This window comes from Apteryx rowi, unplaced genomic scaffold (assembly GCF_003343035.1).
Source record: "Apteryx rowi isolate R43461 unplaced genomic scaffold, aptRow1 scaffold_444, whole genome shotgun sequence".
Classification (NCBI taxonomy): domain Eukaryota; kingdom Metazoa; phylum Chordata; class Aves; order Apterygiformes; family Apterygidae; genus Apteryx; species Apteryx rowi.
Window position 1 is genome coordinate 324,664 of NW_020450699.1, and position 13,810 is coordinate 338,473.

A 13,810-nucleotide genomic window follows, 5' to 3' on the forward strand; every position below is an offset into this window, starting at 1 on the left:
GTGATGTGTGTGTTTGTTTTAGGGAAATTATAGGTCAGTATTACAGTGATATCAGAGAGACATGTCAGATGAAGATGTAATGTTTTAAATTACAGAAAGGAAGCAGATGGTTAAAAAAATATCCAATTTACCCCTCCTAATCTGTGACTGAAATTCCCTTTGTTTGCCAAAGAAACATCATCATGTTATATTTTTGTGTTTGTTTTGTTAATAAATTCATGATAGTCTTTAACTGTACAAAGTCTGTATTATGTTTTTTTGAACCAAATTAATAACTACTTTAGGAGGTGAGATTTTTTTAAAGTAATTCCTTCTTAAGAAAAAATGTTAAAATCATTGAAATAGTCATTAGGATTTGTTCAAGAGCGTGGTTAACCTACTCTGAAATAATTTATGCAAAATTAGTGATTCAACAGACCAGAATCCCCTTAATTGGGATTCTAATTCAGACATGACATTGCCTGTTTTTTTCAGACTGTGAGAACTTGGTCATTGTAGCCTTAAAAGCATACACCGATCTTGGGTGAAAGTGAAAACAGCTTTACTGCTCTTTTTGCTGTAGGATCTAATACTGAACTTTTGCCTACTTCTCACCATGTTTACCTAAAAGAAGTCAGCTGAATCTTCAGCTAAGCAGATCAGGATTTTTCCAAGAAAATGTATGCTCTTTAGGAAGTAATAGAAAACCAACAATTTCCATAGAAACCAAAATATTTTACAGAAATTATCCAGATTCAACAAAATTTCGCTGACAGAGGGCAGAGCAGGGAGAGTGACTGGAGTTGCAGTTCTCAGGCATGTCTCTTCCCACTTCCTCCTGGGGAGTGCCCTAGCCCTCTTGGAGCCCCCAGAGTGACTTTTCTTGCTTCCTGAAAAAGCCAACAGAAACATTTTTGTTGTATTGAAATAACAGGTTTGCAGGATTTCTGCTGAAGTAGAATTTCAAAATTTCTGTTGCTGTTCACCTCCAGGGAATATCAGAATTTTGAGCAGATTTGTCCAGTTCTAGTTTGCTATACTTAAAAGGAAAAAAAGTCCCTTAATCGCTTCCCAGAATCTAAAGGCCAGCCATGTGCACAGTAATTTCGTAATACTTGTCTGAAGTTGTTTATTTTGGGTATTGAAGGAAGCTTGTTCAAAAATGCCAACCCTTCTTTGGTTTGGGGTTTTTTTTTGTTCTTTTTTGGGAGGAACAGAATGGGAATTTGGTTAGTTGCTTTTTTTGAAAAGACATATTTGTGGAATCTGGGTAGTTCAGGTTACCTGTCAGAATTGTACTAATCTCACAGTTCCAATTCTTCTGGCTGTACATGAACCACAACCCTCCTCTGAGGGTGAATCTCCTCTCTTATTTAGCATTCAATTTGACACACAAAAAAAAAATTCTCAAAGGACAACTTTTCCCCTACAGTGGCATTTGTGATGCACATACTTTTAATTAGTAATTTACACAAAGCAACAAATAGTAGAGAGCATATATCTGAATATTCAGGTATCAAAAACATTTCTCTTTCTTTGTGTTCAAGATACTGTATTCCTTCTAGTTAGGCCCTGATGTTAAAAAGTACCTTGCTTGTGGCTAAATGTTTTTAATTATTTCTATTAAGTAATTTTCTTTTCTTCTTATCTGTTAACATTATGGGAATGATGTTCATGAATGAACAATATGACCAAAATATTCACATATTTCCAGAAAATATATGGGTTTTTTTGAAAAATCTTTCTATGGTAATGCTTCAGGCTGTTCTGTGCCAAAGCCATAACAAGGTTTGGTTCTTTTGAGATATTGATTGCCATAATAATACAAGGTTAGTCTAAGCTTCTTCCTTCCTCCTTTTTCTTCTTGCATTACCATACCCTTTCAGGCTTTCCTGCAATTTGATGAGCATACTGTAAAGCTGTGTGAGAACACATGGTATATTAACATCTGGACAGTTGTTACTAATTACTGTGGACCCAGTTCCTGAAATGAGCAGATATATTAGGAATTAATTTTAATTCTTAAGTTTTGCAGAATCTACAACCTACTTTGTTATCTTGTTACGGTGTCCTATCAGGTCTAAGCATTCTGTAAAATATAAGTAATATCAGATTGATTAGAAGAAAGGCTCATTAGGAATCACGTCCTAGTGAACTGTGTTAGAAAGAGTAGATGCCTTTTCAAATTGCGTAGAACAGACCTTCCTTACATCAGGGTCCTCTCCTGTCTCTACTTCTTTATAGCTATAATTAGATAAAATTATATAGATAGCTCTAAGGGTAATATTTTGGTATAACTAAGTATGAAGCATTATAGTAACAAAAAGATTCACTGGTAAATTTCAGAAAATAAAAAGGAGGCTGTTTGAGGTTTTCAAAGTCATCTAATGGGGCACATGTTGCTGCTATGGAAATCTCACTTGTGACTTTAAAAAAAGCTTTATGGCATGTATTCATTCATACTTGCTTACTCCTTCTTTAGTACTGATAGAATGCTCTTTGCTTTATACAAATAGATGGAGGAATCTGACTCTAATTAATTCAAGCAGACTATATTGTCTGGAAATGAATGATATGTTGGATGACTGGTCAATCTCAAAGCAAAGTTGGTCTTGCAGAATAACTGCTCATATGGTGCCATCTTTCTTTCCAGCTGCTAACTAAAGTTAGAAGAAAGATAAAATACACTCAGTATTTTCTGTTGATAGTACTGATGTGGTTGCCACAGGGATGTTATTGTACATTTGAAAACAGGATGGCAGGATGAGGGGGTGGCTAGGAAGGGGAATAAAGGTAGTCTGGAGGCATTCCCTATATTAAGATATTCCACCAGAGAAGAACAAGAGCCTTTCTCTGAACATGGGAATGGGTCTTTCTGAATGGCCAGTCACAACAGAAATTTGTGACTTAGTAGCACTTGATCAGCCTCTCTTGCAGCTGACCTCCACCAGACAGCCACTCAACAGAGCTCATCTACCAGGCAAGAAATACAGATCTGCACCGAATCCTTAGCCCACCTGTGTGTGTGTAGAATGCCCCTAATACTAAACTCATGTAACAAATATTTAAATGCTTCATATTTAATCCCTGTAAAATTCCCCTGGAACATCCTGTCATCTTGAAAATGGATCCAAGTTGAAACATTTATTGCCTTTAGTCTCTTTTATTTCTCTTGTTTTTGAAACAAATGAAACTAGAGTAGGGAATAGTATCTGATCCTTCTCTAGGGTACTGCTTCTTGCACTAGCAGCAGGATGAAATTAATGTCTCAGTTCTTTTCCACTCCTGTAATCATAGAGATTTACAAGCATTTCAGTAAGATTGTTGGTGACTGTAGTACCATGTAACAATGTGTTCTGAGGTGTTACAAGGCAGTCAGAATTGCCAAGGAAATTTTGCAGAAGTTAAAAAAGAGGTTGTAATTTTACTCAAAATGAAGCCCTGCATAGGTTATTTCACACAGTCTAATTGGTGAGAGGTTATGCAACATAAAGCATGGCATTGGCTCCATTTTCATTTTAGTTTAGTAATTAGGGTACAAATAATGGTTTCATCTTAGGTTTTTTTCATCTGGGTAAAATGGCTGGACTCTATTGTAATCCTCATCATGATGATACACACAGTTCTCTAATAATCTGCATTTTAAGAAAGAAAATCATTCTAAATGCTCCAGGTCAGCAATTCACTTAATATTAAAATGAGGAGTAAGCTATTTAGGTAAGCATGTTGCTGAATCAAAACTGCAACATTTGTTTTGTATCACCTTTGTTCATGCAGAAGTAATTTTTCATTTTTTTAGTGACAACTTAAGGTAGCTGGACTTTCAGACAGGAAAAAATAGCAGATTTTTTTAGGTAAGTTACTCCTACTTTCAAATACTGCACTGCTACCAATAGAATAATTAACATAGTAGATAAAGGCTACTTACGTGCAAATCATATAAAATATTTTAGAAGGTGATAAGTCTTAAATATTTGTACAAACATTGCTCTTTCAAAAGATATCAAGTCAAGAGGAAATATTTTCCTAATTTGAATCTAACCTATTTCACATTTTATTTTTGCTGACATTAGTCACTACCATTTCTTAGATAAAGCTGTGTGCTTATAGATTGTTTAGGAGTGTGAAAAGACCTTTTCAAAGTAGTGGATGAAAAAATTTTGTAATTACAATCTTGATTTGATTTTTTCCTGTTTGGTGCTTACTTCCTCTGATGAGGTGATATAGGATTTTAATGTGCATGACTCAGTGAAGGAATGTAGCCCAAATATTTTTGTCTCCTTTTTGCCTACTCTTATAATACTTTCTTCATCATACTAGTAATATGGCCCTGTTGCACATGCGTGCGCACACACAAACGCGCACACACACACACACAAGCCTGTTTGTGGTGATTAGACCTGGTATAATGCTACTATACCTGTCCTGTAGGTCTTATTCAGGAAAACCTTGGTTGTGGTGTCCGTGGACGTTTTGTCCGAACAAGTCGTACAATATACAAATTTGGGCCAAAGGAAACTGAAATATGTGCCTGGAGGTTGTTTGCCTTTGTAGCTCTTGATGGTGCAACGTGCAGCTGGTTGAATGTAACTGAAACAGTGGCCTCTAAGCAAGAGATGACTTTATAAACAGAATGTATGTAGAAAAATGTTGGCTATTAGGTACCAAGTTTAGATTCCCATTAAAAGAAACAGTCCCTAAAATATTAGTAAGATAATAAGTTTTAGGGAACTCTTGTTAACTTTTTATTAAAAGAATATATATTGAAAAAACAGCCAAGATTTTCAAAGCCAGCCACCAGTCTGGAAAAAGCGAAGTTTGACTTTTTTTAGATTGCTTTGCAAACAGGAATGTGACTCTTTGATACGTTGCTCTTCTTATAATCACTTTTTCCAAAGTAATGGATGGAAAGTTCTACTCAGCAATTTGATATCACTTTACCTTTATTTGCCAAAGGGATTTCTATCTGTGCAATAAAGAATCAAGTCTACTTTAGAGTTTACACTTACTCCTCTGTGCAGCTATTCCTCAAGAAAGAGTTGGAGATGAAAATGCATTCATAGGACCAGGGACCAGATAAGTGGATCTCATAGTTTAGGCCTTCCAACATTAATGAAATTTGCAGCATAGTGCAACACTCTTTCCTTAGAAGACATTCGACAAGAAGGAACCTGAAAAGACACTAGCATAAACAAGGATAGATTTGAAAATATATCTCTGAATATATAATCAACTTCTGAAGGCTTCAGAAGCTCTTCTAGGTGCATGCTTCTATTAGTCTATTTCTTAAGTTTTTTTTGTTTTACTGTGGAGGTGTTATATGAATAGTAATATTTTTGAAGAAGAGATCAGAATAGTCCTAATAATAGCATTCTCTTGGTGAGCTAAAGAGTAAGTTTGTGACTCTCTATTGCTTAAGCCACATGAGAATCTATTCCAATACAAATCCACATGTAAAAAATACTTAAATAAATTGAAAATTGCATGTGAAAATGAAATCCAGATTTGTCAAACCTCTCATTTACCCGTACAGACACCCATTCACCCATATACCCACTGACCCAATTCACCCACCCATTTCCTCCTACAAAGGGAAATATGAAATGGATTTTCTGACTATCCCCATTTAACAGAGAATTTTTTGCATATTTTTCGTTAGGCAGCTGGGCCACTTAAATGTATGTGGTTTCATGAATAAAATGAGAATAGCTTTAATTGTTCATGTCTGATTTTCTGGGGTTTGGATTTATGAAAGCTCAGAATGGGAATGTCTTATAAAATCTTGAAAATTCTGTTGGCCCAAAAGAAGAAGCTCCTACCTACTTCTACAGATAATTTTCTGTGACTGCAGCTTGAGAAGAGAAGGTTGGGTGATTTTCCTTTTTAATTAAACACAGGTGAACTACCATGATGGTTGCAGAGAAGGGTACATCACTTCTGGTTCCTGTGATTCCATATATATCCTTATAAGCTTGAATATATGTTTACAGTAAGCATGTGTGTATGTATGTAATGAAGGAGAACAGGTCAATTTTAATGCAAATGGAAATGATATAATTACTGAGGCATTCTTCTTCTGTATGTTTATTGCATTTAAAGGTTAGTTTCTCCCTACTTCACTATCTTTATGATAATGATACAATGTTATTTGCTTCTGCTTGACAGTCATCCTTAGAAGAGCCTGTTTTACAAGTTAGGTAAGGAAGAGTCGGTAACTAGAGCATTATAAATGAGCTATAGATCTATAAAAGAGTCACAGAAATCATTTTCAAAGTTAGGTTTACAACTTCTAAGTTTTACACTTTTGTTACCTTAAGGAATTCTGTTTTCCGTGGAATCGCCTCTTCAGGTAAGAGTCATGAGTTTGCTTTGAGCTTTCTGTTGTAAATAAACTATCCCAGAGGTGATAAAGGGAAATAAAGTAATTATTAGGAAAATTTTTGAGAATCAAACAAACAAGGAAATGATTTAAGATCCAGATACGATGACTGTGGGAATCATAAAATAAGAAAATCAGATAGTCAGGGCAGATATGGGGTTGCTGTTTGGTTTCAAAGGTTAATTCAAAGTTTAGTGTAACACAGCTGCAGAGAGTGACAAAGGAGAGTAAAAGGAACTTTTTTTTAAGACGTGAGTTATTTCTTTCCCCAAGATTCTACGTAAGTGCATTTTTATGATTCCTGGGTTCTGCAAAACTCACTTGCATGTTTCATATTCTTTTCATGTCTGAATAAATTCAACTTAAGATAACCTTTATGTAAATCACAGAATCACAGAATCGCTGAGGTTGGAAGGGACCTCTGGAGATCATCTAGTCCAACCCTCCTGCTCAAGCAGGGTCACCTAGAGCACATTGCACAGGATTGCATCCAGGCGCGTTTTGAATATGGGAATGACAGTTGTATTGTGTTAAGAGCTACAAACCATTTCTTCAGAGCAAGATCTGCACTCTGGATTCATAGGACCCTGAAAAAGGATTATGGCACTCTTGGGATACTCATTCAGAAAGAGCAGATACAAGGACTATTTTTGTAAAGTACTGTCAAGTCTTTGACCGCAGTCAGCAGTTGCAGGGGGAAAGCCTGAAGACCAAGCCTTCAAAAAATACTGAATTTTTCTTTAAAAAGTAACAAAGCAGCAGGAAAGATTCTTGCATGTATTTTCCTGTTCTGTTAACATATTTTTGAATATAGTGAAGGATGCTTGCTGGGCTTCATATGTACATAGAACCATTGAAAGTCCACTTTTTTATTAAAATAAATCTTCAAATGTTTTTTACAAATGTCAGCTCAGTTGACTCTTAGAGGATAATTTGGATTACTGGATATCTGGAATGGTATAATAGATTGCATATGAGGTTGCATATGATTGGACCATGTATGCTTACTTTTCAACAAAGCTACCCTTTTAATTAGCACATTGTTGTGAGTAGGGTATATAGTCAAAGCTAACCTCCTTCTGTGTCTTATCTATGGAATATGATTATAGATGTTTTCATTCAATTTTTCATAATTTAGATTGCAAGGAGATAACTTGGCAGAAAGACCAGAAGATGTCTCAGTGGTATCTCAGACTCCTGAGCCAGCAATGTCAGACTCTGATGGTGAGTTATTTATTACATATTTCTGCCCATCAAAATCACCAGCAACTTAGACTAAAGAGTAGAGGCTGTAAGAAGATTCACTTCCAGAGAGTGTTCCTGGGCACTTGAACTCAATCATTTACAATTTAAATCTGTTAGAAGAGTTCCTAGTATTGTATTGGCCCTGGCCAGTTAGCACTCCCAAACAGTTTCAAGGCAAATTTTGCGAGCTGCCTTGGACTAGAAATCATTCTTAGTAGGCAGTTCGTATGTGGCCATGCTATTTCAAATGTAAGAAAGTTTTAATAGGGTAGACATGGGCTGTTCCTTGCAAGCTGCCAAAGAATGGTCTTTGGAACATTTGATTTAATAGTGTGTGTGTGTGTGTGTGTGTGTGTGTGTATGTATGTATATGTATATGTATATGTATATATGTATATATAGGGTCCAAATGGTATGCAGGAAAAAAAAATAGTTACAGAATTTCTCCTCTGTTTTTAAACTGTGTATCAAAAAATGCTTCTCTGATCCCTCTGAGCACCACTGACAAGAATTAAAAGCATGCTGAAAAGGAGTGTATACAATAGCTCTAAAGAACACTTCTTCTCCTTTTACAAGCCTAATCACATATTGTGCTAATCAGCAGTCAGGACATTCAGCTTTGTTCCAGTTTCTGCTCTGTTTTTTGAACAAAGTGACACCTGGAATAATTTGGATGGGGATGAGAAAAAATCTAATGGAAAAGGTCCTTCCTAAGGGATATCTTGTGAGAGAAAGCCCTACTTTCCTATGAAAGATGTTGAAATTGATCTTAGCTGTCACTGGAAGGGAGACAGAAGTATAGAGGTTTGGCCAGAGATTCTGAAAAAGATACATCTTTCAGTCCGTTCCCTTACTGCTGGGCAGAATCAGCAAAGTCTGTCAATAGGAAGATTTGATTTGCAATGTAGTCTTCAGCAGCCACAGAGATTTTGATGGCCATTTCAACTACTTAAAGCAAAACAAATCGGAACCAGCTTTTATTATTTTTAATTATCCTACTAAATGTCTGCTATTTAGTGCTATAAGGTACGACAGCAATCTGATCTTTTGCTGGTTTATTTTCTCTGCATTTGTAAAGGAACATATGTCAGCATTAGTAACTAGTAAGTCTTTAAAGATAAATTTTTTAAATTGGTTTCTTGAGAATACATGGCTTAATACAGTCATGCCAATTGTTTTTCTGTTCATCTATTGTTTGTCACTTTAAACAAAATTAATAGAGGACTCAAAATCACACAATATGTTGTTTTTATAAGTCTGATGAAAATCAACAGCAAGAGAGATTCAGATTGGTGACTGCACTGAAGCCCAGTGAAAGGAAGGCAAAATTCTTCTGTTGTAAGAGTAATCCCAAGGAAGAGAGATGCTGGTGGTTTGTGTGGAATAGGTTATGTTATATATGAGCATGAGATTATTGCAGTGGAAAAAAGTAGAGGTATAAGACATATATATTGTAGAAGAAAGTTCTACTGTTCCCGAAACAGTTTGTTTTAAACACATCTCTGCCCTTCTACTCCTTTCCTGCATACCCTAGTTCTTAAAGCAGAAGCATACCCACCTTGCTGTGCCACCCTCTGAAACTGTAGGCTTCTTTTTGGATTAGTGGGAGCAGAAGGTTTGCAATTTTGCTCATGGGCAGAGGCACCAGGGTGGGAGAAGAGGAAACTCTCAGGAGGTGCTGAATGCTGTGTAATAATAAAGCTGCCTCTATCATGATCACAGAGTATGCAGCACAGAGTGCTATAGCCATCTTCACTTTGACCACTTTATTATGCTTCTGGATACTCTCTGGTCAGTATGGGTGTAGAGAAGATGAAGCACCTTTTCCCTAAAGAAAAATAAAAATATAGGGAGAGAAAGGTAGATAGGTAGGTGGGGCAACAAAATTCATACTGTTATACTGTTATACCTACATCTATCTCACGTATGTGAATATATGTGAACCTTTTAGCCATATAGCTAGAAAATAGCATAGCCCTTTGGGGAGAAATACTGAGGTCAGCAGTGAGGTACTGCCAAATTTCTGACAAGAAGCATTCTCAGAAACGTTCTGCCTTTTAAAATACATATTTTTTTTCCTAAAATGTTGGCTAGCAATACATTTTGATTAAAAAAAACATCTGGCTTTTACAAGTAAGCACAGCCCAGAAACAGGCACAAACCTTGGGCAGCTGCCTGTTCTATCAATCTTTCCTATAAATGCAGCATATAACCTATTTTCTGCATATTTGATATTTATTTCCAAAAATACTGTGTATTTGAAGAAGATGATAAATGAGAATGTAAAATGAAACTATTGTTAGAAAAGCCTAAACAACCAGGAATCATGCTGCACTTTAAATTTTTAGTCATGTCCTCTAAGAATGTGACCAACAGATTTCACTTATCAGGGTTTTCCAGGACTATTTGAACTTATTTTTTGTTCTTACTCATCAGTACCAATGACTCCACAGAGAGAAAACTCTACACTGAGAAGTGCTGATGCAAACCATTGGTTCAGGAATATGCATGCAGGGTGCTGATGCTCGGCAAAGTCGAGGTATCTCTCTCTGGATAATGATTTGTTCCTGGGTTAGTGGGCAAATTGTTAAACTCTTAAACCTGGAACATCTCTCTTGTGGATTTTGGATGCACTAGGTTCAGAAGTAATTGTCTGCATATCTGATCTAACAGCCCTTGTAAATAAGCCTTACTGAAGCAATTCCACCTAATAAAGTCAATGCTATAGCTTGTGTAAAAAGATTGTCTGCTGTGTCAGGCACTGTACTGACTCCACTGACAATCTGGACCTGCTTCTAATTAACCACTACACTGATTTCTCTCTAGTGTAATCCTGCCAAATTAAACAGCGTTGTGTTTGATCTAAGTAATAAAAATAAGAGAGGGGAATCAGGCCTTGAGATCTGAAAACGCAAGACTTTTTAACGCTGCAGTTTCTTTTTACTATCCTAAATAAAATCTTTCAAAACTATTTTTCTTTCCCATACGGCCATATATCTTCACAGAAAGTAATTAAGTGAAGAATTAAATAGCTGGGTTTCTGATTCTGATTACTAGAAGTGACTTGTGTGACTTCACTGTAGATGCCAAGCCTCCGAGATTTCTCTCATGGATCAGTCCTCCATTAAGCTACTTACTCTGTCTTTGAATGTTTTCTGCAATGCCTTCCTCCTCTTCCATATAGATAGATGAAGGTAAGGGGTGAGGAGATGATTTCCAGAAGATAGGCACTGCAACAGGACTGATGCAATAGAAATCTGCTGCTGTCAGCCCCCACTCTGTTTTTGATGGTGGAGGAGTGTAGAGTTCATCTACCGATGTGTATTTTTTTCAGTTTGGATATTATGAAATATTGTCACTAAAAACATAAGTGTTCATTTAATCCCAGTTGCCTGGAAGTACCATAGGGACTTGTGCATTAGCACTTGTTTCCATCCTTTTTGCTGTTAAGTGCCTTACCCTTCAAGGGAAAGCCATGATATAAGGCAGAACGCAATTGTTACTATGAAAAAAAATTATTGCAACTAAGATCTTTGCAGTCAGTGCATTCTTCTAGAAGGAAGCGTGAAATACAGTATCTAGTTAGGGAACAAACTCAATGTTGGATAAAGGAAAAGCATGACACTTCTAAACTTTTAAAACACTGCCCAATTTATCTGAGAAAAGCTGTTTGTAAAGTGAGCCACTTTGCAGTGTAGTATGCAGCTCCACATATTTCCAAGGTGTGGGAAAAGATTTGTTTCTTTTGTGACTCGACCTGGAATAACATAATTGGATTGAAAATGACAGATTGTGTGGCGCTATGCACAGCGTACATGTGGTATTGCCTGTTCTGTTGCGTTGTGAGGTCTGCAGATTGTGTTGTGATACATTACATTTAGTGTACTAAATAAATTTTACTAAGCAAATTTCACATCAGTAGTTCAATCCCTGTCTGCATGAGTCAAACAGTAGTTGGTTTTTATTATTTGTAATTAACCAGCTCCTATTTCTACCTAGTATGTTTGAAAAGGCTGTGATATATAGCTTCTAAATTGTTTTTTTTGTTAAAGTACCAATATAGCAGAAACTTCAAAACAGGCATTTGGAGGTAGAGGACGAGTTTGAAATTGGGGATGTTCATTGGAGATAGGATTGCATTAAACATGTATAGTGCTATTCCAGATGGAACTTTATGACTAGAGTTAAAAAATTAATAAGTGTGTGGGAATATGTGGGAATTAGTGATGAGAACCAGACATGACAGTGGCAAAAATCCGGCTCCATTCAACATCAGGCTGTTACTGAATCACCTGTAGAGCCACTTGCCCCCTCTGAAAGGTGTTTCAAAAACCTACATCTTCAGAAAGTACCTATCTGGGCTTAGCCAGGAGAAAACACTACGAACTTCATACAAGGTATCTTAAAAAAAAAAAAAGGGAAAAAAAAGGAAAAAAGAAGGAAGAGATCTCCCAATTTCTGACCATTTAATGACTTCGCAACATTATCACCTCTTCCTCCTCCACTTTCAGTTGTGTTTGCAATGAAAGTGGTGACCATGGCTGCCGCAGGTTTGCATAGTTCTGTCTTTATGCCAAGCACAGTCTGAGATATTTAACAAACCGGGTCATTCTGGAAATGTAAGGACCTCCCTGCTAGTGTCTGAATAACAGCAGAACTCAGGGAAGATCAGGGCACCTTGCTGCATCTGAGTGCCAGCAGACTGCCAGGCAAGCAGTGACACTATCTAGCATGGGGATTTGGGGATTATTTTCTCTGAAATAGGCGCATAAATTCTATGTTAAGTCTTTCTGCATGTGTTAAAGAGACATTCTGGATTTCTGATGAAGTCATGTTGTTTTACACTTGTGTCAGCATGGGAAAAAATCATGGCCTGCATGGCATTTCGTAAAATGACCAGAACTGCTTATTTCAGGAATGTTTAACTACATTCTAATTGGTTTGACTGAATTAATTAAATTAAGTTAAATTGCTTTTATTAGAGCTGAAGAGCTATACAGTGTAAAAGGCAAACAATATTTAATTTTAACAGTAAAAAATAATAAACAACTTTCAAGACATCTTGGCAGCTGAAGGTACCTTGCTCATCACTATAGTAGTGTTAAAGGCACTGTTCCAAATTGTATTAGGCTAATGAGTTTGAGTCCAGACATAAATTAAAATCCATCCAAGTGTACCTGAAAAGCAGTGCTTGTATGGAAGTGACATCTACTATCCTATCAGTTAACTTATAGGCATTTTATTTTCAAGGTGACTAATTATGCTTAATTAATTAGAGTGACTTACTGTTCTTCTGTCACTTTGGAACAGCTGGAGTATCTGGGGTTGAAACACTAATGGAAGATATTGATGAATTTGAGAGTGCCTCTCAAGTAGCAGGATCTGTAAGTATCTTCCCTTATGGATAATCCTCTAATTTTTGAAAATAATGTGATAAAAACTGGATTTTGCATAAACGTAAAATTGTACTTGCCAGCACTGTCATCCAAAAAAAAAAAAAAAACCTCCTTAATTTGCCTGTCCCTTCTGAATATCCAATTCTATGGCAGTTTTAATTTTTTCAGTCTGGGAACAATGGTATTTTGAAATCTATTGTTATTATCTCACATGAAACCATGCATTATCAATGACATATGTGCATATCTCCCATTGAAAGTGCAGTCATTTTAGACTATGTCTGTATGTTCTCTAATGCTTGTTAGTGGTGAAATATCCATTTTACTTATTTGATAATTTTCAAATTTGCAAAATTAATAATAATAACCAACAACAAAATAATTAATAATTAACAAAAACAAAATAATTCAAATTCTAAATTTAGTTATGAAATTTGACATTACAACATCTCAACTGTAATTTAGCCTTTTGGTTACATTTGCTTGGAACTAATATACAAGAGGTATTTATTTAAAAATTCTGACTAACTTTTTTAAAAAATAGGGAAAGGTCTGTTAATATTTTTATCAGTATTTCTTATTTTGAAGTTTAAGGAAATCTTTACAATTTGCAGAAAATATAACCAGAAGTGAAATAATTTTCAGAAATGGATATAATAGGAACTTTGGGGCTAGTTGTATTGTGTTAGAAATCTGAGCTTCTGAAGAAGTAGGGATCTGTTCCATGGTCCCCTAATGACTTCCAGTGAGACTTATTCTTTCTCAATCCTCACATATAAAATATAGAGACAGAATTTTGGTTCTGCATACG

At 36.0% G+C, this 13,810-nt stretch overlaps 1 protein-coding gene across 1 annotated transcript in view; it reads left to right on the forward strand.

Moving 5' to 3' along the window:
• Nucleotides 1–13,810, forward strand: part of CUNH8orf34 (chromosome unknown C8orf34 homolog) — a 154,338-nt gene that overhangs the window by 118,196 nt on the left and 22,332 nt on the right. The window contains exons 9-10 of the mRNA XM_026076954.1: nt 7,497–7,582; nt 12,914–12,987. Of these exons, the coding sequence (XP_025932739.1) occupies nt 7,497–7,582; nt 12,914–12,987 (160 nt within the window). The remainder of the gene's footprint in view (nt 1–7,496; nt 7,583–12,913; nt 12,988–13,810) is intronic.